We start from the raw sequence: 26527 nt of genomic DNA, 5'->3' as shown, positions 1-26527 counted from the left end.
ATCTCTTTCTTTAGGTTAGGGAAGTTTTCTTCTATAATTTTGTTGAAGATATTTACTTGCCCTTTAAGTCGGGAATCTTCACTCTCTTCTATACCTATTATCCTTAGGTTTGATCTTCTCATTGTGTCCTGGATTTTTTTGGATGTTTTGCTCTTTGCGTTTTACATTGTCTTTGATGGTTGTGTCATCGTCTTCTGTGGTATCTTCTGCCCCTGAAATTCTCTCTTCTACCTCTTGTATTCTGTTGGTAATGCTTGTGTCTTTGATTCTTTTTTTTTTAATAAGAAAAATTGTATTTACTTAGAAGCATTCAGAATGTCAACAAAACAGCCGCCATTTTTTTGCAATTACAGAGTGGTATTCAGTTAACAGAACAACAATTACCTTCTTATAAGCTGCATCAGAGACAACTGAAGATGGAAAAAAAAAACCAAAAGGAAAAAAAACAAAAACAAAAACAAAAAAAAGAAACCAAAAACCAAACTACTGTCCCCATATATAACTAATTTGTGCTGTGCACCAACAAGAACCTGCTTTAATTTCCATGCCAATTTACAACCCCCAGACTGTACCAGGCAAGGTTAGTGGCTATTGAAAATACCACCAGGACAGGGCTAGCTAAAGACATATTCAGTAGTGTGTTAACTATACAAAAAAAGACACTGTACAGTTTAAAAACAAATCTTACACAGCCTTACATTTCAATTTTTTTCTTTAAAAGGAGTGAGTTGTGTACAGGGGGGTTAAATGCTTTATAGACAAGAAAAAAAACTGCGCTAGAACCAACTTATTCATCATCATCATCTTCTTCTTCATCTTCATCTTCATCTTCTTCCTCCTCTTCCTCATCCTCTTCATCCTCCTCGTCGTCTTCCTCTTCCTTCTTTTTCTTGCTCTTCTCAGCCTTGACCACCCCCTTTTTCGCTGCATTCCTTTAGCTCTGTAGGCAGCAATATCCTTCTCATACTTCTCCTTCAGCTTGGCGGCCTTCTTTTCATAGGGCTGCTTGTCATCCGCGGCAGTGTTGTTCCACATCTCTCCTAGTTTCTTCACAACATCACCAATGGATAAGCCAGGATGCTCGCCTTTGATTTTTGGGCGGTACTCAGAACAGAACAAGAAGAAGGCCGAAGGAGGCCTCTTGGGGGCATTGGGGTCCTTGAACTTCTTTTTGGTCTCCCCTTTGGGGGGGATGTAGGTTTTCATTTCTCTTTCATAACGAGCCTTGTCAGCCTTTGCCATATCTTCAAATTTCCCCTTTTCTTTAGCAGACATGGTCTTCCACCTCTCTGAGCACTTCTTGGAGAACTCTGAGAAGTTGACAGAAGCATCCGGGTGCTTCTTTTTGTGCTCCTCCCGGCAGGTTTGCACAAAGAATGCATATGAGGACATTTTGCCTCTCGGCTTCTTAGGATCTCCTTTGCCCATGTTTAGTTGATTTTCCTCCGCGAGGCACAGAGTCGCCCAGTGCCCGTCCGGCTCTCGCTTGCCCCGGCGCTGTCTCTATGGAGCTCAATGTACTGCAATGGCTGTGAGAGCGGGAGCCAGACGCAGCCTCCTCACTCTCTCCGCTCTGTACGTGTCTTTGATTCTTGATCTCTTTCCTGGTTTTTCTATCTCCAGGGTTGTCTCCCTTTGTGATTTCTTTATTGTTTCTATTTTTCATTTTTAGATTCTGAATGGTTTTGTTCATTTTTTTTCACCTGTTTGGTTGTGTTTTCCTATAATTCTTTAAGGAATTTTTGTGTTTCCTCTTTAAGGGCTTCTCTTTGTTTTCCTGTGTTATCTTGTATTTGTTTAAGCTAGTTCTTTATGTCCTTCTTAAAGTCCTCCATCATCATCATGAGATGTGATTTTTAATCCAAATCTTGCTTTTCCAGTGTGTTGGGATATCCAGTATTTGCTTTGGTGGGAGATCTGGGCTCTGATGATGCCATGTAGCCTTGGTTTCTGTTGCTTAGGTTCCTGTGTTTGCCTCTCACCATCTGGTTATCCCTGGTGTTAGCTGGTCTTGCTGTTTCTGACAGTGGCTTGACCGTCCTGTAAGCCTGTGTGTCAGCACTCCTGGAGACTGGCTTTCTCCCAGCATGATCTCAGTACAGAGAGCTGTGTCACAGGGCCAACTCCTTGGTTCCTGTGTCCAGAGGGCTCCAGGCAGGTTCCTCTTGGGCCAGGAATGTGAGCAGAAATAGTGGTCTCCCCTGTGCTCTCATGATTGTCCACACTTCTGAGAGTCCAGCTCTCTCCTCCACAGGATCTGGGTACAGAGACTGGGTCAGCTCCAAGCGCAGGCAGAAACTGGAAGAATCCTTGAGAAACTTGTTTTCAAGTGTTAAATATGGTACAAAATATTGTAAGAGTTTGTAAAATTTGTAAATCTTGCTGGGTCAAATAACTTAGTTTTAGGAAGGATCTTCTATTTGTCTAATAAAAATTTTAAGTGAAATCTGGTTATTGAAAATTTTATTTTCTGATATCAAATAAGAAAAAAAAAGCAAGGGCCTGAAAAGATGACTCGGTGGTTAAGATCACTTGCTCTTCCCGAGTACCTGGGTTCAATTTTTAGTACCTACTTGGCAGCTCACAATTGTCTTTAACACCAATCCCAGGGGAGAAGACCCTTTGGTCTCTTTTTGCCTCTGTAGGTACTGTATATATGTGGTACACAGACACACATCCAGGCAATACTCACACCCATTAGAACAACAGCCTCACATAAAGCAGCTGTCATCACAGCAGGAATTTGTGTTCTGTGTTGACTACTCCTAGTGCAGAATTAAACATGCAAAGTAGGTATCAAGGGCCAGTTTAATCCTGTAGGAAGATACACTTCTATTTTGCCATACTGGCTAAGAATCTGAAAAGGTAGGTGCAGAAGGATTATGGAAACTGGAACAACTAAGAAAACTAAGGTACCTAAAAAAGCCAGGAAAGAACACCAAAATGTGATACTGAGTACTAAGACAGAGTCCGTCTCAACTGAGCCTTCTCACAGAGAGGAGGGAGAACTTCACAGCGGGCCATAAAATCACATGCAGTATATTGAGGAGTATCACCCTTACTTTCATGGACAGCTGTGGAGTCTTTGATGCAAGGAGCAGAGGGTGTTTGCCCTCTTTCAACTACTCATGCTCCATATCTCATCTTTTGCTCACTGACATCTAGTTTATCTCTCCTTTGTTGCAAGCAAAAAGACATCCTCAAATTGTGGTTTCCTGTCTATGTGTGAATAGAAACATGGAAATGATTCCTGATATGACCAGTAAAATTGTTTTAGACATCTTTCACATGAACATGTAGCTTATACACGTTCAGTGTCCTCTGTGTTATGTCCAATATAAAATACAATATCAAACTCAAATACACAGGTTAAGGGACTCAGGTGAAATGTTCTAATTTCTGCCTTCAGAATTAGCAAGATTTCCTTCTGAGAGTGGTATGTCTGGTGACTTACCTGCTAGAAACCCGGAGTGGCCTGAGGAAGCACTGATTAGCAAAGAGCCTGCTTCTGGGTAGCCTGGACTTGCAGATGTTCTTATGTGCTCCCTTGTAGCCCTCAACCCACACAATGACTCTTTTCTTCTAAAGCATCCGTTCACTTTTTCATCTAGGAACTTGCAAGAATTTCCTTCATCTTCCTTTGCTAAGGCATTGACCTCCCACCCCACCATACACTCATTTTGACTTTGGATTGTCATAGAGTCCTCAACAAGGGCATAATTTTCCCTGAGAGTCCTTATCTGAAACTACAGAATCTGCCTGGGTGTTCCTTTGTACTCACACCTCCTGGGCTTATTGAGTGATATATACAGCTTACTGTCACCAAAGCATGTCTTCCCTGATGTCCTATAACCTGTTCAGTCTTAATCCTTGTGCTGGATTACTGATGACCTCTGTACACCCTGAAATAAAGAGTATTTTAAAGCAGGGTCTTCAGCAACAATTGTGTCTTCTTTGGAACCTCTTTTCATTTGTTCTGCACAGCCCTGTGTGGTTGCTAATGGCGGCCTTAGTTCCTCGAGAAGTAACCATATCTGAGAGCATGAAGTACACTGCTATAGCAAATAAACTCAAATCTAGTGGCTTAAATAATGCAGATTTATTATGCTTGAGTTCTGTGGGTTAGTGGTCCTATGTTGAGTGAGAATTGTTGGTGTTGGCAGGATTCCCTTTGCAGGGCCCTGTGGCAGTTACTCTCAAGGTGACTTGAACTCTCAGCTTCTAGAAGTTGTTCACCTTCCTTGGCTTATAGCCCCTTCTTTATCTTCAAAGCCATCAATACTGGATTGAGACCTATTCGGATTCTATTACTTTGACTTCTGCTGCCTCCTTTTCCCATTTTTAAAGAATACTTCCAACCACATTGCACATTCTCAGATAACCCAGGATAACCTCCCATTATAACGTCAGCTGATTTTAGAAACCTCAAGTCCACCTACAGCCACAGTCCCCTTAGAGGGGAGTTTATGGATTCTCTATGGGGGTGAGTGAGATCTTAAGGTCTGATGGAAAGGGGAGACCTTGAACAAGCTTTTCAAGATAGAAGTTTCTTCAGACAGAGTTCAGAAAAAGAATGTTTCAGAAGGAGGCAGTAATGGTGAGAGAAGAAGGCAAGCACTTGGAATAGCATTCAGTTGGGAGCTGGTGTAGTATTTACAGTAGGGTAGGATAAGTGGCTAGAGAGGTGGGTAACGGGAGATAGCTAGGCAACGAAGACCCGTGTCTGAATGATGATGGGCTGCATTCGGCATTTACTGTTTTCATGAAGGTTTTCAGAAGAAGTGTCATGTTGTCCTACATTTAATATATACATTTAATGCATTTAATATAGCAGTCATATGCCAGAAGCCTACTGGGAATGTTCCATCAGAAGGCAATGGGAAGTGTTGGTGTGGTGGACACTCGAGGGCGGCCGCGGGAATATGGCAGGGACCCAGCCAGCCAGCCATTCAGGGGGTTCTAAGACAACCAGGCTGTGTAGACAAATTTTGTTAAAAACAGAACCAACAAACAAAGTGGTAGGCAGTGAAAATAGAAAAGAGGGGCACAGATTGTAGGAATTTATGTTTATTGGAAGCAAACCAGTACTAGTTAGCAGAAATTTGAACTTAGAAGAATATGAGGTATCTCAAGCTATCAAAGTTTTGAACCTCCAGCTTCTAGGAAGAGAGGCAATCACAGTGGCTCTGAGTCTCTCTGAGGATTTGGGAATAGGAGCAAAGGCACCGCTCCAGAATGAATTATCATCAGAGGTGTCCACGCCAAGATTTACTCACTCAAGATCCAGTTGGTGAGAAAGTACACTTGGTCCAGCTTAGATCATGCAGCTATCAATGAACCACTCAAGTTTTGGTAACTGATACAGTGGAGGCCCCATTTCAGAGATGTAGAGGAAAGCAGGTGGTGAGGGAATGAGACCGGGCAGCAGACACAGTCATTACAGATGATGAGGCCGTGGCTGTGCTGCCATGGGTGTACATGACTGCCCTGACGGTGAGAATTCCATAGAAACATCCATTGTAGTAAATCTGAAGATGTGCTCGTGTGGACCCTGCCTCTGTGTTTAATGGGCAGTGCAGACACACTTTTTCCAAGTTAAAAAGGTGTTTTAGTTTGAAATTTTGTCTGTTGGTGCTTCTCTAAGCCTGGTTATTGTAGTTAAGGGCTTCCATTTTACCCTGAGTTAGGAAGCAGAGGCTCAAATTTGTTTCATTTGGTGTCAGAACACTCTGTGTACAGTTACAGAAATGGTTTGTAAAGACTGTGGGCCAGAGCTTTGTGGAAGCAGGCAGGTTTCCTCTTCTGCCCTTGCATTCTCCCACAGAACAGTCATCTTCATTAGAGGAACTTGGGTAACTGGGCAGGTTTTGTTTTCTTCCCAGTGAAGGTGGTGGAAATGGCACACTCCTTTTCCTCAGTTACAATTGATGGAGAAACCTGTTTTTCCTGTGAGGTGAACTTTGTTGGTCTGAACACAGAGGGACACAGCGAACATCTGCACTGAGTAGGGTGCCTCCATTACTGGTACAAGGCTTTTTGCATGACGCACTGCTGATGGATGCTTTGGGCTCTAAGGAGATAAAGAGCAGTTCTCTTAAATGCTCCACTAGATGGTCTCTGTTTCCTGTCCAGGACGCTGCCTTTCTGTGTGATACAGTGCTTTCCTCTTAGCTGTGTGGTTATCCTCACATCTCATGCTGCGCTCGCAGGTATTTCCCAGAACCACAGCTCCTCTGGTAGTCTCACGAGGTTTCTAAACTGGAAATTGAGTACTGTGGTGGGCTCATTGGTAGTACTTGCTTGGTAGGGATTCCAAAAGAAAGGAGAAGAGGAAAAAGAAAAGGCACCAATCATCGTGTGTATATTTCAGTTTGTGAACCTCAGTTCCCCAGTTTCTCCAATTTACATGATTTTGTGTTGTGAATTATGTACCTTTGAGATTTCAGACTGTATCCTTACTCTTGTACAAATGGAAAAAGCCTTGTGGTTCCAGTCTAGTGTTTTTCTATGGTTGAGTCTAATAGCCTAGAATAATTTCTTTCACAACTTGCTTCAAAGAAAGTGTCTCACAGTGAAGGGAATTGACTTAGAGTTTTACTACTGTGAACAGACACCATGACCAAGGCAAGTCTTATAAAGGACAGCATTTAATTGGAGCTGGCTTATGGGTTCATTTAATTGGGGTTGGCTTATAGGTTCAGGCCATTATCATCAAGGTGGGAACATGGCAGCATCCAGGCAGGCATGGTGCAAGAGGAGCTGAGAGGTCTACATCTTCATCTGAAGGCTGCTAGCAGAATACTGACTTCCAGGCAACTAGGGTGAGGGTCTTAAAGCCCACACCCACAGTGACACACTTCCTCCAACAAGGCCACACCTTTTAATAGTGCCATTCCCTGGGCCAAGCATATACAAACCATGGCAGGAATAATCTAAGAATCAGAGGGAAATTGCAGGAGACTGGGGAATCAGGCTGCTGAGGAGTGAGGGTGAAACCACCAGGATTTTGTTTCCATGTTAATTCATCTTGGAACCTCAAGCAGCTACTTGATTGCAATATTCTGGAGATTAGATTTTCCATTTATAAAATCACAACAATGAACTAACATCTCTGGTTACAGCCATGACATCCCAGAAATCACCTGCTGTTAGACCTCTTCTTTGAGGATCAAACAGATCAATCATGGTGAAGTGTCTCCGTTACCTTGGAGTGCTGGCCACTAAATGGCTGGATTGTCTGTTTCTCAGCAGAGCACAGACTGTGACTTCTGACCAAGAGAAACGATTACTGCATCAGCTCCGAGAAATCACCAGAGTCATGAAAGAAGGCAAGTTCATTGACACATCTCCAGAGAAGGAAGCTGAGGAAGCCCCGTACATGGAGGACTGGGAAGGTAAAATGCCCCCTTGCTTCCTTATTAGCTGTCACCCAGAAAGGAGATCTTGCCAGTTTTCTTAAAAATCAATTTTGTATAGAGACATGACATCTGTATAATGTTTACCTAATTTAAAAGTGCAGTTGGAAAAGTTTGGCAAATGTGCAATGATAATCACACTGTAGTGTCAGAAAAGGACACTTTCACTACCCTAGGAAGTTCCACCCTCCTGCCTCCTGCAGCACCTGAACTGCTTTCTGCCTCTTAATTTGGCTTGCTGTATATAAATGGATTATATTGCAGATGCGCTGTGATGGCGATCTTCTGCTTAGAGGAATGCCTTTGAGATTCCTGTTTGGTGTCGAGTGTAGCACAAGTCCAATCCTGCTGAGCAGGATTATATAAATATACCACAATTTGTTAATCCACTCACTAGTTGATTAACACTGGGCTCTTTCTAGCTTTGAACTGTAGGATCCAAGCCATTGTGAAGTTTGCATGAAAGGCTTTTTGGACTCACTGCTTCTCGTTCGGTGTGTGTTTAGGAGTGGGGTTTCGGGTTTTATAGCGGGTGCACGTTTAGATTTATTAGACACTTTAAAGGGGCTGTACATTCCCACCATAGCTTATGAGTCGATTTCCCCATATCCTCGCTAATGTGCCATTTTTGTAAATGTTAGCCATTCTAATGAGTTTACAGTGGCATTGCAATCATAACTCAAGCTTGCGTTTCTCCAGGGACTACGATGCTGAACATTGTTTCATGTCCTATTTTCAAACCCTATGTCTTTGTTGAAGAGTCTGTTCAAATCATCATTGTCGAATATTGGGTTGAATGTGTTTTTATTAAGTTGCAACATATTTCTTTATTGTGCAGGTGGGTCTTTTGAGTGGGGGAGGTTTTGTGATACAGTACCCCAGCTGGCCTGATTCCCACCTGTAGCACCCAAGCTAGTCTTCACTCATCAGCCTCCCTGGTACTGGCAATAATGTGCCTCACCCGTGCCCAGCAGCAGGAATTTTCATGCACCTTGGAGACAAGCACTTTACCATTTAGGTATTTTATATGCATTTTCTTAGAACCTGCAACCTGCCTGTTTATTTGCTTAATAGCATATTTGCTAGAGAAGTGTTAAATTTTAATGAAGTCATACTAATCATTTTTCTTTTGCATCACAGTTTTGTGTGTTCTCTTTAAGTTATCTTTACCTAATCCAGATGTTTTCATCTAGAAGATATATATGGCTTTAGTATTTACATTTAGGCTTATTTTAAGAATTAATTTTTTTAAATTAAAATATAATTGCATCATTCCCCCACCCACCCTTCCTCCTTCCAATTCCTTCCTTGAGTTAACCTTTATAGATCGTAAGGCATCAGGACTTAAATTTGCTTTGCATCTCTCGGTACTGTGTCACTCTCCATTAATTTGATTTAATTAATAACTTTAGCACACTGGTTGAAAATCAGTTGATTCTGGTGTGTGTGTGTGTGTGTGTGAGTGTGTGTGTGAAACCTAGAGTTTGCACATTGTGGGTACATGCTCTAACACTGAGTTCCAAAACACACACGCACGCACACACACACACACACACACACACACACACACCATTTAGAGCTGTGTGTTCCAAGGACTCTCTGTATAATGTCTAGTTGTGGGTTTCTGTATTTGTTTGTAAAGGATTATTTTTTTAATGTTGTGTTTATAAAAGCTACTTACTAGTGATTTTCTTTTACCCTATACTGAGTTTGGAGTAATTCCGAGTAATGTTGGTCACAGCCTCATAAAATGTACTGGGGTTGCAGTCTTTTCCAGAAGAGTTTGTGTAGAATTGTTGTTAATTTATAGTCATTAGTGAAGCTTTTCAGTGCCAACCTGGGGGATTTTTTTGTGTTTGGACAGTGCATGTGCACGCCTCTGTGTGTGTGTGTGTGTGTGTGTGTGTGTGTGTGTGTGTGTAGAATTACAAAAATAAATTCAATTTCTTTAATACTTTCTTAAATGTGCTTTGAAAGTAGTTTTAAAAATTTACATACTTCATCCAAACGTCTACTCTGGGTAGGAGAGCACAGCTGCTCTTGGGTGCTCTTACGTCCTGTTCCTTCCATCTCAGTACTCATTAGAGTACCTAAGACACTGTAGACCTCAGTAAACTCCTCTTCCTTCTCTGAACTCTAGTGTCTGTTCCGATTAACTCTAGGAGCTCAGTGAGCCCTCTTTCCCTTCCTTGGAATTACTGTGTACCACTTGTTTTGTAGGACTTGAAGATTTGCAAAAGATATAAACAGACATTTTAGCAAAGAGGATATACAGATTGCAAAAATGGACATTAAAGCATGTTCAACATAATCTTTCTCTAAAAAAATACAAATTAAAATTAGAATAAGATAGCTGGGTATAATAGTGCACACCTTTAACCTGAGCAGAGGCAGAAGCAGATGGATGGATTTCTGTGAGTTCAGGGTCAGCCTGGCCTATATAGCAACAGGGTTACATAGTCAGACACTGTCTCAAAAGAAAAAAAAAGTTAGAATAGGATGCTTCTCCATACCTTTTAGAATGACTGAAATAAGAAATTACAGCACCAGATTGAGATGCAAAGAAACTGTCCTGCATACCTTACTAGTGACATAAACAGAATGTATATGTATTAGTTGCTTCTCTGTCTCCGTGACCAAATTACCTGCTTTGCTGATGGCAGGACAGGTGGGACATCCCATTTCATAACAAGGAAGGGCCAGAGACAGGGAAGTGGTCAGGGATACCATACACCCAAGAATCCATCCCCAGTAATCTATGCTCCTCCAGCAAGGCTTCACCTCCTCCGCAGCCCCCTAAAATAGAACTTCCAGCTGGGAAGCAAGCATTCAAAATATAGCATGTAGGGGCATTTCATATTCAATCCACAGTAGGATGTTTTAGAAAATGATGCAGTAGTTTGTTTAAAAACCTGAGCATGCCAATTCTGTGCACTCTAGCACAGAATAGCTTTGATATTTGTCCCCGAGAAATTAAGACGTAGAACTTGCACATGAATATCTATAGCAGGCCTATCTATCCAGATCTGCCTGTTAGTGGGTGAATGGGTTAAATGATAGTATATGTATTCCATAGAATACCACAGAGCAATAAGGAGTGGATTATTGGTACATGCGGAGAATTTTGCTGAGCAAAGGGTAGAAGATTATTTAAAAAGTTAGGATTCGGGGCTGGAGAGATGGCTCAGTGGTTAAGAGCACCGGCTGCTCTTCCAGAGGTCCTGAGTTCAATTCCCATTAACCACATGGTGGCTCACAACCATCTGTAATGGGATCTGATGTGTCTGAAGACACCTACAGTGTACTCATATACATAAAATAAATAAAAGTTAGGATTCTATATGTATTATCTTCAAATGGCAAAGTTGTGGGGAAAGATAACAGACTAGTAGTTGCTAGGGTTTAAGGGTTGACATGCCAGTAGGAAGGGATGGGTGTGGTCATGGAGGGCAACATCATTGAGGCAGCCTTGTGGATGGATGCATTCTCTGCTATATTTTCTTTTTATCCATGCTTAATGCATGCATATGAATGGGGTATCTGTGTATGTATGCACATTCACATGTGCAGGTGACAGGTTGAGGTCAGGTGTTTTTATATATGGAGGCAGGAACTCTTGTTTAAACCTTGCCAATTTCTCTAGTCTAGGTAGCCACCTCACTAGGATCTTGAGGAGCCTGTTTCTGCTTCTCAAGCAGAAATGGGCAGGTCTTTCACGCCCAACTGTTATGTATGTGGGTGCTGGGGGTTTAATTCCAGGCCTTCCCACTGAGTCACCTCTCAACACCTGTTCTGCTCATGTAGGTATCTTGGTTATGATCGTAAGCTATAGTTTTCTTCATGCCACTATTGGAAGAAACTGGAATAACCTGAAGTTTCTGCTTCTTCTGCTTCTTCTGCTTCTTCTGCTTCTTCTGCTTCTTCTGCTGCTTCTTCTTTTTTTTTTCCAGAGCTGGGGACCGAACCCAGGGCCTTGCGCTTCCTAGGTAAGCGCTCTACCACTGAGCTAAATCCCCAGCCCCAGTTTCTGTGCTTCTTATAACTACATGTTGACCTATAATTATCTCAAGATAAAAAGGTTAACTTATTGAAAGTAACACAAGAAGTTATAACAGAAATGTTAATAAGATAGTTTTCCACAAAGAAAACCTTCACCTTTTGTAGTTAAGACAGTGTAAGAGTTTAAAATAGCTATAGCAAATATGGTGAAAACAAGTTGATGGGTTTAATATATAAAACATTCTATGACTAATGCAGGAGTCACTAAAATGTTCACAAAGGAAAAACTGTTGCCAGCTATGCAACCTGTGAAAAAAGTATTTCAATCTCACTAATCATCAATGAAAGAATCTTTTTCTTCCAGCTTGTAAATCTGTATTATACAACTGTATTCCCAGCATTACTCCTTCCCCATTACTTTCCACCTGCCTTGTAGGTCATGTTGAGGTCACATGGGCCGTTAGCTAACTTGTAAAGGCACTTGTAAAGGCTTTTTCTGCTTTAAGTAGTATTTAGCCATGGTATTACATTTCCTGCATATTACCAATGATTGATTACTTTACCTTGGTAAGTCACCCTCTCCCTTTTTCTTCCTCTCTTACACCACTCTCCCCTCCTTTCTTTTTCAGAGAAAAACTCTTACCATGCAGCCCAGACTTGCCAGTGCCTCCTGAGTGCTGGGATTTTAGTACCATAAATTCAGAATAATTAGATATGTATGTGGAGTTTTCATCTTGCTAGAATATTCACAACCACGCCTTTCCTTAAAAATCTGAAAATCTGGAGCTGGAGACCCAACTCAGTGGGTCAGAGCAGTCATTAGTCAATGACTAATACCAGACCTGGGTATTAGAGTGCCTGGGTTCAATCCCCAGAACCCACATGGTTACTCACAACCATCTGTGACTCCAGTCTCAAGGGACCCTTCTAGCCTCCTTGGGCACCAGGCATGTGCCTGACACACAGCCATATGTGCAGGAAAAACACCCATGCATTTTTAAAAAAAATCTGGAAACCCTTCTTCATTCTGTATTTTTCATTTGACTGAAAATAAGAAGTATTGTTTTGGTCTGGTCTCTTCTCGGTAGGCAGCCTGGTTTTAGGTAGCTATGTGTTTCTGTCTGAGATTTATTTTCATCTTATATTTAAAATCTGAATTTGGTCACAGACATTGGTTCTGTCTGTGTAAATGTGAATGCGTTTTTATGCGACTTTTGCCCAGCAGTTTGTGAACCTACTTCAGTGAGTTTCCTTTCACCCTTTTTTATTAATGCTTTAATATATTTTTTTGAATTTCATAGTCTAGTAATTAAAAATCAGGTATACTGATCAACCTCCACAATTTCTCAGAATTTTCATTTGTCATTTATATGTTGTCACAGAATTCTTCAATGTGAACTTCTAATATGTGGATTTTATTTTCACACATACTCATCTTGATCTTGAGACCTGTATTCATGGATGTACATTTTTCATCTTGTGATCATGCCTTCCTGTTTGCAGTAGTTCTGTTTTCTGTTTGCTCCGTATCCTCTTGAATAGGCATAAGTTGTTAGTCCTATCTCCTTTGCTGACTGTTTTATTAGTGGCTGCTGTGTGGTTTGCTTAGCTTGGTTCTCACGTTTTGAATTGCCGTGTTTTTCATAAAAGTCATGAATCTTTGTCGTTTGCTTATATTTCTTAAAGATGTCTCAAAGTATTAAGTGAAGTCATTTGACATGAGCTACTTCAGCATTCAGGTGGGTCATTAGTGATGGTTTTGGATTTAACATTAGTTTTACTTATATATAAATATTGTTTTTTACTTTTCAATTTATATGGGTATCTTGTTTCTGCCCTTTCTCCTTCACTCTTCGTATGCCCTTAGAGCTGAAATGAATCTCATAGTTAGCATAGAGTTGGGCCTTTTTATTTTTTAAATATTTTCATCATTATGTTGATTAGAGAACTTAACCCATTTATATTCAGTGTAACAATTGATAGGTAAGGACTTATTTAGTGTCATTTAAGATTGCTATTACATTTATTTATTTATGTTTATGTTTGTATGTGTGTTCATATGCATGTGGATTTACACCATCGTGTGCATGTGAAGATCAGACACCCTGTCAAAGTTGGTTGGTCCTGGGATGGAACCCCAGGTTGTTAGGCTTGGTGGTAAGGTAAGGTAAGGTAAGGTAAGTGATTCTGCCCCACGGAGCCATTTCACTGTTACTTTGATAGATTCTTTTGTAGATTCTTTGTTCTTTTCCTCTCTGTCTTTCTTTATGATTAGATTTTGTTGCTTTATCTGTAGCGTTAGGTAGTTTGTTTAAAGCTTGGATCCCTCAGGGGATGACCTAGAGGGTCTGCAGAGGCTGAGCATTGAGATGAGCCTGGAAACATGAGTCTAAAAGGTCTGGCATCTGAGGGCCTATTCTGTATTAGAAAGTCTTGTAGACCGTCTTTTAGGTCTAGTGACTGTGGAATCCAGAGGTAATCTAGAAGTTTGGTGTCATGTATTGTCTAGTACTCATATACCTTGCATGGATCCTGAATCCACCAGACTGTGGAAATTAGCTTTAGGTCTGCACCATCAGTAGGCAAGTCTGGATCCTATGTCTACATTTAACAGCTTGGTTTCTGATTCTAGATGTATCTTGATTCTGGACAGATGTAGACACTATGGCTTGGTCTGTAGTCTAAAGCTCACTTGTTGATGGGTAGGCCTGGACCCTGTTTCTGTGGGGGCTAGTATAGTGATTGCTAAGTATAGGCCTAAGTAGGGTCTGAGGGCTACCCTGGGACTTTGTGCCTACTTGGCCTGATGCCTGGGGTCATGGAGGTCAGGATGACTGACTTCTGGCGCTGTTAGACTGGGCCTAGAGCTTGAGTCCAATTGCTTTCCTTCTGACACCAAAGCAGGTAACAATCAAAATGCAAAGGTAAGCTTTGCTCTTTATATAGTGAAGGCAAGCACGTGGAGTTCTCTTGAGAAGTCAGTGGTTGAGATCTAAGTACCCAGCTCCTTCCGTGAGGTTGTGAAGGCCTTCGGTAACTATCACTGTCTGTTTTCTATTGCTATAACTGAGTACCAGGTGAGGTTACTCAGAAGGGATGGGGGTTTATTTAGATGAAAGTCTAAGAACATGGTGTCAGTATCCACTTGGCATCTGGTAGAGACTTCCGGCTGAGTCACTGTATGGCAGAGGTCGCATGGCCAGACACAGCAGGCTTGATGTCTTCAGTTTTTCTTCTTACAAAGACATGAATGTCATCATGTGGAACCTACCTTTAGATTTAATCCTACCTTCTGACTTAAACCCCCTCTAAAGACCTGCCCTCAGAACACCATTAACATATAACTCTGAGAATTGAGCTTCAGCAGGGTTTTGGAAAGAGACACTCAAACCACAGTGATAGCTGCACTCTTGTTTTACCTAGCACTTCATCCACAGGTATCCTGGGAGTGCAGGCTGGACGGCCGAGATTCTCATACTGTGACAGTGCTGGTGAGGGTTTAGTAAGGGGTGCCTTGTGTAAGAATGGTAAATCACACGTGTTGTGTAAGAATGGTAAATCACACGTGTTGCATGACACAGAGAATGCCAATGACACATATTAAAGGAAAAATACAGGGCAGTGGTGCATATTGAACATAATCCTTCTGTATTAAAAAAGCAGGAAATACTATGCATATATGATTTTAAAAGCCAGAGATAAGTAAATTACCAGTGGTAGGATTCTGGGTGAATTGTGTTTTCTTCTAAAACTTGTTTGTAATTAAAACTAGTAGGAAAAATCTAACAAAATAGAGGCTATGAAACCCTCCTAAAACTCTGCAAAGTTTGAATAGTTTTATAAATGTGGTAATATTTTTATGTTTGGATACTTTTATAATAATGTTGTAAAAATGTCTCTGGATACCTCACATGTACCAAAAGATTGCCATTTCTCACAATTGATGGGCAAAAAGTAGTTGGAGCTGAATGTGCAGTTATCATCTGCAGTTTTCCACGGTGTAGCAAGCACCGCAGTTGCCAGCACTGCCATACGAGCTCCCGCATGGCCCATCTGTGCTCTGGCTTGCCTGGCTCGCATGGACTTATTTTATTTCATTCCTTACTTGGCAGCACGGTCTCTTTCTCATTATCATAGCTGAGGCTTGGTGCAGTGTTACTCATTTTGCTTACCTGTTTGTTGTTTTTGTCCTTTTGTCCATTTTGTCAAAATGAAGATGCTAGCAATGGAAGTTCTGCCTCTGAAAATGCAGTTCTTGCCCTGCAGGGTCTTAGTCATGTCTTGCTAAGTTGCCCCTGCTTCTGACAATACAGACTATTTTGGCTGTTTTTATAAGTAGAAAGCACTATGGTTTGTTTTTCAAAAGTCTTAGCATTCCTTTTCCCAGCCCCACCCCCACCAGAAGATTTGGAACTGGTTCCAAATAGAAATTGTAAATACTAGCCTTACACTAAGCCCTCTCCATCTGGTAATGCTGAAGGCCCGTGCTGTTTGCATAATCTTCATCAGTGCAGCAGACACGAGGGTGAGACTTACCTCGACCCGGAGCATCTTACTTACAAAGGATTTTCCTCCGCCTTGGTTTGTATTTCAGAGCGCTGAGACAGTCAGCCAGACTGCTCGGAATTTGTTCAAGTGAAACTTGAGGACTATTAGCACCATCTTAGAGATTTATTGAGTGGATTTGTTAGGATAGGATGACTGTTGCCAGAGAATCCTCTCTGATCCTGACACTATTTATTTTCAAAGATGCTCTTTTTAAGACTTTGTGCTACTTTCCTCTTTAGGTTACCCAGAAGAGACTTATCCAATATATGACCTTTCGGATGGTATCAAGCGTAGGCAAGAAACTATCCTGGTGGATTACCCAGATCCAAAAGAGCCCTCTGCTGAAGAAACAGCTGAACAAATGGGAGCGTTAGACGAGGAGAGCTCAGAGCACTTGAGCTGGGATCGTCTGCCCACTGACCCCGGAGTCCAGAGAGATAATTCTGTGACCCTGTGTGACCCTAAACCCGAATCATGCTCCTGCTGTTTTCATGAAGACGAGGACCCTGCTGTCTTGGCAGAGAATGCTGGTTTCAGTGCAGATGGCTACAGTGAGCAAGAGGAAGCCACCAAGGAAAACTTGCCCCAAGACTTTACAGACGAAGGGCTGGGGACCAGCACTGATAACACACATGTGGGCGGCATGTTGAGGAAGCGCAGCCCCCAGGGTTTTGAGTGAAAGCAGCCTGCTTGGAAAGTATCCATTACTCTGTCACCATGGTACCTTTCCTCAGTTCATCCATGGCCTGTGCCATCTGCATCCTTCTGTGTTCAGAATCACAGTTCTTGGGCCACTACCATGGATACAGTCTATCCTTCCTGGTGCTTGCACACCTGTCACTTTGTAAAGTAGCCTTTAGTGTGAACACGGGACAGAATCACCTCTCTCTTCTTTCTTTTCCCTGTCAGAGACGCTAACCCATTCAGTAATTGTATTTGGTTGTTTGTGCTTGCAGGTGGCAGCACCTAGGCAAACATCTGATCCCTCCTCATAGGAGCAACAGATGATTTACCTGTGAGTGAGTTATTGAATGGGTTTGTTAGGGTAGGACAGTTGTGAATGAGGACTGGGTTCGCAGATATTGAGGACTTAAGTTTTAAAAGTGAAGATTTTAGATTCCCAAATGCCTTATTCTTTGGGCTTTCAGCTGGTTAGTGGTCTCCTGAGAAGAGTGTGCTTGATTCTGAGGCTAGGGGTCCAGAGCACAGTGAAATAGCTGAGCTACGATCTCTCCTCATGGCCTTCTAAGATACCCTGACTCCTCCAGAGCAGCAGGCCATGAACACATGGGCCCCTTTGGAGACCATTTCACTTGCATATTCCCTCCATCCCTAGCTTCCTTTGTCCTTATTCTGTTGAACAGAATTGCCAAATCTAGAAGTACCTTTGAATGTCTTCTGTGGCTAGAGGGAGTTTGTGTCCCCAGAGATGAAGTTTGAGGTTGCTTGGATATGGTGGTCCTTCCATGAGGCGCTCAGGTAGCCAGGAAGCCATGTCTTTGTGAAACAAGATGGAACCTAAGAATCCTAACAAGGGTGAGTCAGTTCAGTTACATGAATTGAAAGTGAAAGGCCGTGTGTCTCCACCAGCATTCCCACTCAGGAAATGGGAGACTCAAAATTTAAGGAATTCTGTGACGCTGGATACAGTCTTTAGAATTCTATTGTACCTGGCGAGAATATGATGCCAGAAGGTAGTTTGGACCACTCAGGAGCATACTGCACCGCCTGTCATCAGAAGGTCTGAGACCACACTAAGATACTGTCAGCCAGTAGAAAGCTTTACATCTTAGCTGGGGTAGAGAAGACCCTGAGTGAGTCTAAAACCGAGCTGCACTGTATCAATCTGTGTAGAATGGTTGATTGAACTTGTGCAGAATGCAGTTAAACATGGACCGAAGATGGTCTTGGCATAACTAAGTATAAAAAGCAGTGTAGGCATTCTTGTTTGGGCAAATTGTTTTCTGGATGGTTCTGGCATCCACCATGAGAAGTTGATTTAGGATAGCCCTGAGTCACTGGTTCCAGTGTTTGTTCATAGGATACAGTTCTGTTATGAGGTAAGGACTTGTTTCCTTCTCATTAGTTAGACAACTGCTCTGTGCTGAGTACTATGGAGACTGAATTTGTACCTTGAAGAGTTTCAGTTTAATGTATGAGTCTGACAGATGCACTGTGGACCACAGGAAGGCTTGGGATTGTGAATTCTTCAGGCAGATTTCCCTGTGCCTCAGGCTGTGGAATTTTAGATCGGCTCCTTAGGCAGTCTGGGCCTGGTTTGGGCAAAGTGAGGGTAGTAAAAACACAGGTCTTTCAGGGCTGTAAGCTGTAAATGAGGTAGTCAGTGCGCATAGGGTGGCATGCTTAATTATGTTGTTAGCTCATGCAGATCATGTGGTAGCTGTTTTATTAATCACAGTGTGGACCATAAACCATAGGAGCAAAAAAGAACAGGAATGTTTTTGCCAAAGTACCAGAAAATTTCAGAAGACACTTTATGGCAAGCTAAGAACATGGCAAGGAAGAGAAGGACATTTGGGCAGAAAGAGTAGGCTAGCAAAAGTGGGGTGTGTAGATGGATAATCAGCTGGGAAAGGTTTAGAGTCGCTCTGTTACTATTGGGGATGAGCTATGGAAACAGTTCCCACCAAAAGGACCAATCCTTCGTGGTTCTTGCCACTCTAGATGTTAGTTTGCACATAGGAATATATTTATTTGTATATACTGGAAACTTTGAAGTACCTATTAGTAATTTGGCATATAGGCTTTTTTGTTTATTTTTCAGAATTGTATCTTTTGGATATGATGATTTTACATGTATATCCAATCCAGGGTGGCCAACATCAAGGGACTGTTTTGTTGTTGTGATCTTTATTTCTCAGTATTAAGGGCTTTATCAAGGCTCTGCCATTACGTCTGCAGTGACCTCTGGGCACCGTAGCCACTGCACATCACCTAGGAGCATGCTCGGTAAGTCAGGTGGGTGATCAGCCAGAAGATCCCTTAACTAGGTTATACAGGAACATGACTGTGCCTCATTATCTCAGGGACTAGGCCTGGGAGGTACGCTGAGATGTAGGGATGGATTTAGCCTGTAAAAGTACTGGCCTGCGAGAACTATGTTCTTTGTATTTAGACTTAGGTGATAAAATAACATGGTCTACACTCAGACACTCTGACAAAAGGAACCTAATACTCATTGCATAATTAAATTTTCTCATTGCTATGTCGAACAATGCACGAGGAACGTATAGTTGAGGGCAGTCCTTCAGGGCAGCAGGAGTCAGAGGACTGGTTCACAGGGAGCAGAGAAAGATGATGGATGATAGCACTTGACTTGGTTTGCCCCTTTTATTCAGTCTGGGACCCCAGCTAAAGGGACAGTGCTATCCAGAGTAAGGATGGGTCTTCCTCCTCAGCTAGACTTTCTTGTAAAGATCTTCATAGACAAGCATGTTTCCATGGTGATTCTGAGTCCCATAAAGTTGGCAATAAAGTGTAAACACCAGAGGTAATAGGTATAAAACAAGATTTTCCTGGTCATGCATTCTACACATTTATGATTTTTCTTCAATCTGATGACGAAACAAATGAAACCTCTCTCCCTTGTAGAACACCCAGTGTATGATCTCACAAATGCAGCTGCTACAGGACCGCCACGGTCAGGTAGGGAATGCTTCTGACCCACATCCAAACCAAGCCGAGTAAATAAACCCTAATTATAGACCTGCTCTTCAATTCCCCTTCTTACTTAGACAATTTGTATCTTCAAAGAACATTTCGTCACTTAGTGGGCAGTGATCAGGAACGATACAAACCAACTATTCTGTAACCTCTTTAACCATTAGCATGTCTAAAACACTTTCTAGTATCAAGAAAACAGGCTATTCCCTCACTTTCCTTGTGGATGGACCAGGAATCATGTCCACCTTACAGGATTGATTATGGAGTGTCTGTCCCAGAGTGAAGTGTGCAGTGGGTGTTTGGCATCGTCACTGGGGTGAATCTCCTGCTGCTGGACTATCCGACTTGATACCTCTCTATGGCCACTCTGTGTGCCAAGAATGGTCCAGAGCCACTCTGGGGTTTGTGTGACTTTGTGATGACTCCCTTTAAGAACAACCACAGGCTTGCATCATGTTGGCTTCAAACCCACCACAGACTAGAATGGTTCTCACGCATGTAAGAGTCCTGTTTAAATAGACCCCGCTCCAAGCAAGGCCTTTCCCACCCCTGAGTACTACAGCCCAGTTCTGTCCACAAGGGCCATGCCCACCAAGCATACTTAGGAATCCCAGCCAGTTCTTCAGTGACCTAGATGACCTGGAAGTGTCTCCCTGCTATCAATGTGACACCACAGGAGAAGGCAGTGCTGGTCCGTATGTCACTGCACAGGAGAAGGCAGTGCTGGTCTGTTTGTCACTGCACAGGAGAAGGCAGTGCTGGTCTGTTTGTCACTGCACAGAAGAAGGCAGTGCTGGTCCTTATGTCACTGCACAGGAGAAGGCAGTGCTGGTCCATATGTCACTGCACAGAAGAAGGCAGTGCTGGTCTGTTTGTCACTGCACAGGAGAAGGCAGTGCTGGTCCATATGTCACTGGTTCTAAACATGCTCTGGGCCCTCTTTGCTACTCTTACCCACCTGACCCTTTGGCGCCTAGAAAGGGATGGAATGGAGAACATTTTAGGAGAGACGGGTTTTTCTCTCCATGAAAAACAAGGACACACAGTCAAACAGTTCAAGTTTAATTTGCTGATACACGTCTGTACTTAGACAAACACTAAATTCTACAACATACATAATGTCATTATGGGAAAATACCAAGTTTGTCATTGCACATACCAATAAATAAATACATTTGCTTCAGAATACCAAAAAGTTTATTCAAAAAGTCACTTAATAAAAGCACAGTTTTGCAAGTTTGTCTAAAACTCCAGATAATTTTGAACAAAAATAAAATGTCTGACCACTCCAAAATAGGAAAAGACAATCATGTGTAAATCGACATACATGTTCTAGGTGTGAAAACTGGCTAAGTGTGCTCTCAGCTAGAGAAATTTTGCCTGTCCTCACCAAGCCGGTCACCAGTATGGGGTCCAGGAGGCTGGAGCTGGGCTTCTCTTTCTATGCTACTCTGAGATGCTCTATAGAACACTGTACATTTCAGCCTCATTCCCACTCTATCTGGACCTCATTGGGAGAGGAGGGGCAGGAGAACAGAGGAGAGGGGTGCAGTGTCTTTCTTAGGGAAGAAAGAAGGCACGGTGATGAGCTAGGAAAGGTAGAGACGAGAGCCAGGATTTGCTTTCACTCACCCTCGCTCCTACAGCTGGCTCTGACAGGCCTGTCTGCAGGGAGGGAAACACACAGAGATCACGTGGTCTGCTCAAAGGCTCTAGCTGCTCCTCTGTACAGTCGTATGCTCCTGGATCCACTCGCCTCTGTGTTGAAAATGCAAACCTATCCCAGTACTTCCTAAGATCGTGAAATGACAGAAGACTGCAAGCTGCAAGTGAGTTAGGGCATGTGGCCATAAACTGAAATAAAAATCTATCCCATAGCCTGTTCTGGAGACTAAAGAAGGTCAATAAGCCAGGGCCTAGGGCAGTATAAGGTCCCAACTCTGCAGGGCAGTTGGGCTCCAGTCACAGTGCTAGGCACCACAAGAAAGCATGTTTTGATGGCACCTGGCAACCTGAAATCCCATGAGGATATTGTAGCTGGGGGAAGGAATACAGAGAAGGGGAGGTGAGGACTGCTGATAAAGGAAACCAGGCTGCCCACCTATGAGACGGGTATTGTGCTTACAGAGCAGAGCTCCCTGCAGACCCCATCTAAGCTGTCATCTCTATTGCTTGTTAAACTTAGAACTACTTCTACATAACATTTGGGGGCAAACAGACCTGCCACTTCAAGACAGGAGAAAGAAAAACCAACAAACAAAACCCAAAGGAACCCACTTTACAGCATAGTTGCCTTGTCACTGAAGAAGGTAGGATTACCAGGTTCTCTTTCAGCCTGTTGCCACACACCTTGGCTTCCAACACCTCTCTTCCCTTGCGCATGCACCTTGCTTGCTTGACCTTAGTATCAAGATTGTTAAGGCACCATCACCACACCATGTCCATTTAATAGGATGCACATCTCAGCTCCTCCTCCAGTGAAACCAACACTACACTTCCTTGACAGTCGTCTGCTCAGAACCATGGGAGAAAAAGCATGGAATGACGGGGCACCATCCATAGTGGTCACCGCTGCCTTATTCTTTGCCGCCTCTGATGAGATCTTCAACTTCTGTTCATTGTTCGCAGATTGCCCTTTCCTCTGGACACACAGACACACACACATGGGAACACACACAGATACACAAACACACACACACACAGAGCACCTTGGAGCCAGAGGGACAAAAAAGCTAGACGTGGAGAGGAGATGGGGGAGCTAACATCACCACTCTGCAGAGAAACTGTTTTGGAACAGAGGGTGGGGGTTTTAGGGTGTGGAGCCAGTAGCATACAGAGGAGCTGCCTAGATTCCTGCTGCCCTGCACTCTTACAGACTAAACTACTCATCTCATCAAGGACCAACGAGAAGAGGGTGCAAAGGATAAGAAATCTTACAGTGGGAGAGGCTGAACCCAGGTGATCCCTGGGGCCCTGGTATCTGAAGTCCATGGGCCTGTGTTCACAGGGCCAGTGGTCAAGAAAAGGCATGATCACCAGGAGCCGAGTCTTAAGTCTGACCTGTGAGGCTGGCCTTGTCACTCAGTGCCCAACAGAGGCTTTGTGCTGAGGCTGCTCCTTCACAGTGGGCTACGACGTTCAGCCTTTTTCCTGGTGCTACCAATTTTATATTCAAATAGCCAAGATACGCCCCCACCCCCCTTTTGTGTGGTAAAGCAGAGAGCAGAGGCCAGGAGTTTTCCATTGTGCTTCCAGTTTCACTCTTCCCACCAGGGGCCCTCCACTCACAAGGTTCCAGAAATCAGCCTGTTCAACCATAAAATTGTCAACCCAGAGAAACAGCCTGACCAGACTAAAGACCTGGTTCCTATCACCTCTAATGTCAGGAGACTTCTCCTTATAAAGTCAGGGAGGGAGGGTGGGAGGGAGGGGGGAGGGCAAACACAGGACTATGGGAAGGAGATGGCACTGTAATCTTTCATCAGGAGATAGGCCAGCCCCAGCATGGAAGTCCTACTGCCCTCCAGAAACTAGACTGTAAACAAAGGCTACCTCACTGAGGGTTCTCTGATGGAGATGTATGGCTCAGGTGTGTCAGACCCTGCACGAGCAGGTGTGCCTTGCTCAGAGCAGAGCGTCCAGCCTAGGAAATCTAGATCTTTTTTAAAGTACTACTCCGCTGACATCAATCCAGCCCCCTTACCCGCAGAGCCTCATATTCAAAGCATGACTCTACTTTTTTAAGTTTCTACTTAGCCTTTCCAAGCATATCTATTTCAGAGCAGAAAGCAATGTCTGAATGCTTGTTGCTTCCCACTGGCTTCTCATCTCCATCTAGGCAAGAAGCTTCTCACAAATGGCACGTGGGCAAGGGCAAGGAGTTCCCGAGCCCACCAGATGACTGGTGCCATCCAAGTGGAGGGGTGTCCAGGCCCAGGCCTAGAGCCCTCGAGCTGCCTGTCACACATACACAAAGTGCCATGGTCCTGCTGAGGTCTGTGCACAGCTCGAAGTCCTCATGGAGGAGCCAGGGACAAGCCACATCAGATCAGAATGGTGTGCAAAAACTCAGACAACTTTCAACAGGGAACTGCCTGATTCCCTACTGAAAGGTTTTCAACCTTTTAACTCTGAGGGTCTTAATCTCTGGGACTGGGAAGGGAAAGGGTTTGCCAAACAGACCCCACCAGAAGGTCGGAGAGTCTAGATTCTGGGCAACAGTAGGAACAAAGGAACTTGGGGTGCTCAACTCTGCCATTTAACCAGTTAGGTAACCAAGAGACAAATGCCCTCTACTCAGGGATCAGCACTGCTTTTGGTGAACCATACAGAGTACTACCACCTCTCAGCTCTTGAGGCCCTAAAATATTCTCTGCTCCCCTAACCCCACTCCATTCCCCTAAGAATGGCATACAGCCCTCACTGATCATGGCTGCTGGCAGCAACGGGAGCTGAGTCTTCCCAGAGAGGACATTCTTCCTGAAGTACGCCATTACTTGAATGGTGACCTAGACCTCATGTGTGTGTCATAGGTGTTGTGCTGGGGCTGCTCAGAGCCCTGATGTGGGGAGTCTACTGGATGACTCCTTGAGTCCCCATCCACTCAGATATTTGGCCTTGAGAGCTGGGTTCTTACTTGTGCAAGCACTGGGCAAGTCTGAAGCAACAGATGAGCTAGCATTCTAAGCCACCAGCTAATACACATAGCCAGGCTGCTGCAACAATGGCAGGGCCCTGCCATGCACCTAGCCCTACCACCCCCAAATCCCTTTGGGCCTAATGGGCCCTTCTGGAGTGGGAGTGCTTTCTGCTGACCACCAGAGCCTTTGCTACACAAAGCCCAAGTGCCTATGCATACACATACACCACTCACTGTACCCCGACCTCCTGGGACATCCACTGTCCTCTGACTTGTCGGCTGAGTGGACGGCTGAGCCACGGCAGCCCTGCTTGTACTTCCTCTCCCTCTGAGCTCCAGTTGAAGAGGCTTCCCAGTGTGGAAAGCACTGCAGCAGGGGACTGACCCAGGATGGGTATGTGTGTTGACCTTGGGGCACAGGAACTCTCCTCCTGTCATACCCGTTTGCTGTTCCCTGCTTCAGCAGCAGAGGCAGAGCGGCCAGTTTCTGGTTGGTAAGGCCAGAAAGCCCACTGAGGGCCTGTGGACAGGGTAGGCAGGGCTGTCTTGGCAGGCAGGCAGGCTCCACTCCAGACGGGGCCGCCCTAAAGGCAGTGGAAGCCTCTACTCGCAGGCCAGCTTGCTGTCAAAGCTGGACAGAGCGATGGCAAAGGCCTGCAGTGCACACAGCGGGTAGTTGTAATCCATGGTGAACACATCTTCTGCTACCCGGCCAAACTGCATGACGATGTAGTCCGCTGCAGCATGTACGAGCAAGAATGGTGGAGACAGGAAGACCAGGTAAGACGCAGGCCGCAGAGGGAAGGGAAAAGAGCCAAAGGATAAAAAAACAAAGGTTCAAGAGAAGTGAAAGGAGCAACAGGGTAATGGGGTGGGGTGGGGAATGTATACAGACAACAGGGCACGGGAAAGCAAACACATCCACTTACAGAGTATTCCCAAACCCCGGGCACACTGGGCACAGAGAATCTAGGGGCAGGGCGCTACATCACTACACTTAGAAAGTTCTAACAAAAGCCATACACCCACATTGGCCAATATGGACCAGATGGGGGCTGGGGAGGGGGCTGGGCGCCATGTGTACAGCATCAAAAACAAGCGGCAACACTCACGGTCATTGCCGTGGATGATCTGGAAGTTCTTCACGGAAGCCTGTGTGACGCGCCCATGGAAATTAAGAACATAGGACTGCGTGTCATCATTCCAGACTGGCGTCTTATTCTGCAGCTCAATGATGCTCTCCGTGTTCTTGTTCTGCCAGCGTGCTAACAGCGTCTCGTGTTCCTGGGGGGTGGGAGTCTCACTTGAGCCAGACCCAAGATGTGGCATCGCAACCACCCCAAAAGGATCTTTCCCGGGAACGCGGCTTCTTTGGGTTCCCTGGACTTCCAGGGTTTCTCAGACTGTACCCCGTACACATACACCTTGATGAAATTCCTAGAGGCTCACACAGAGGCTGGAGCCTGGGAAAGCATTAGACAGAGACTCACATTTCGGGGCCGGATACAGACTCTCTCATGAACCATGTTCATGCCTGGGACGATCACACTCATCTTCCGGGGTCCCTTGAAGCCTAGGACATTTGTCTCCTGGGAAAACAAGAGAATTCAGCACTGGCTACCTAGGAGCGCATACCCAGGGAGACTGAGCCAGGGAGGTAAAGATGAGGAAGAATACAATGTCTGCGACGTCTACATTTGATGGTCTAATGGTCACCTCTAAGTCTAGCACAGCCCACACTGCTCCCGCGTCCAGGTCAGCAGGTCAGGTCAGGGTGAGTGCAGAGAGTCCTCTCTTAATGCACTGGAGTCACTAACGTCACTCTCACACCTATTCCTCACCTGGCCACAGTTTCTGTCAGCTACCCACTCAGACTACATCAGGATCTAAGACCACCAGACAGCCACTAATGCAACTCCTTGTCACTGTCCTGGGCTCTCCACACCATCTCTTCTCAACCCAGCACCCTTGCTGTGTTAAAGGACGTTTTCTTCCCTCGCTGGAACTGGTGTTCTACTGTTGGGGCCTTAAGTGCTCCCTACTCCTTAGTTTTCTTGCTATCTTGACTCTCTTCTGCAAGCACTCTGCCCTCCACAGACACATACACAGCTGATTTTCACTTCTAGTTGTTTCTCAGGAGTTACCTTGGTAAGACCCTCTCTGCCATCACTCCTCCAGGTCCACACATGCCTTTACATATACCTGTGCCTCTACTCGCTGTTTAATTCTGAGCATCGATCAA

General features: G+C 44.1%; 2 protein-coding genes and 1 pseudogene across 8 annotated transcripts in view; 1 reads left to right on the top strand and 2 right to left on the bottom strand.

Moving 5' to 3' along the window:
* Positions 1-20841, top strand: part of Ric3 (RIC3 acetylcholine receptor chaperone) — a 55712-nt gene extending 34871 nt beyond the window's left edge. For 2 of the 4 annotated variants that reach the window (XM_063274190.1, XM_039091014.2), the window contains 2 exons: positions 7249-7394; positions 16202-20841. In XM_063274190.1, the coding sequence (XP_063130260.1) occupies positions 7249-7394; positions 16202-16641 (586 nt within the window). In that variant the 3' untranslated portion in view covers positions 16642-20841. The remainder of the gene's footprint in view (positions 1-7248; positions 7395-16201) is intronic. The other 2 variants (NM_001277069.1, NM_001115045.3) reach the window with 2 other exon arrangements.
* Positions 270-1572, bottom strand: LOC108349532 (high mobility group protein B1 pseudogene; annotated as a pseudogene).
* Positions 20688-26527, bottom strand: part of Tub (TUB bipartite transcription factor) — a 79020-nt gene continuing 73180 nt past the window's right edge. For 3 of the 4 annotated variants that reach the window (XM_063282067.1, XM_063282071.1, XM_063282072.1), the window contains exons 10-12: positions 25776-25874; positions 25398-25569; positions 20688-25022 (exon numbers count right to left, since the gene is read on the bottom strand). In XM_063282067.1, coding sequence (XP_063138137.1) covers positions 24889-25022; positions 25398-25569; positions 25776-25874 — 405 coding nt within the window. In that variant the 3' untranslated portion in view covers positions 20688-24888. The remainder of the gene's footprint in view (positions 25023-25397; positions 25570-25775; positions 25875-26527) is intronic. The other variant, NM_013077.2, reaches the window with a different exon arrangement.

This window comes from Rattus norvegicus, chromosome 1 (genome assembly GCF_036323735.1).
Source record: "Rattus norvegicus strain BN/NHsdMcwi chromosome 1, GRCr8, whole genome shotgun sequence".
Classification (NCBI taxonomy): domain Eukaryota; kingdom Metazoa; phylum Chordata; class Mammalia; order Rodentia; family Muridae; genus Rattus; species Rattus norvegicus.
The sequence above is the reverse complement of the archived record's forward strand: the minus strand, read 5'-3'. Positions and strand labels throughout refer to the sequence as shown.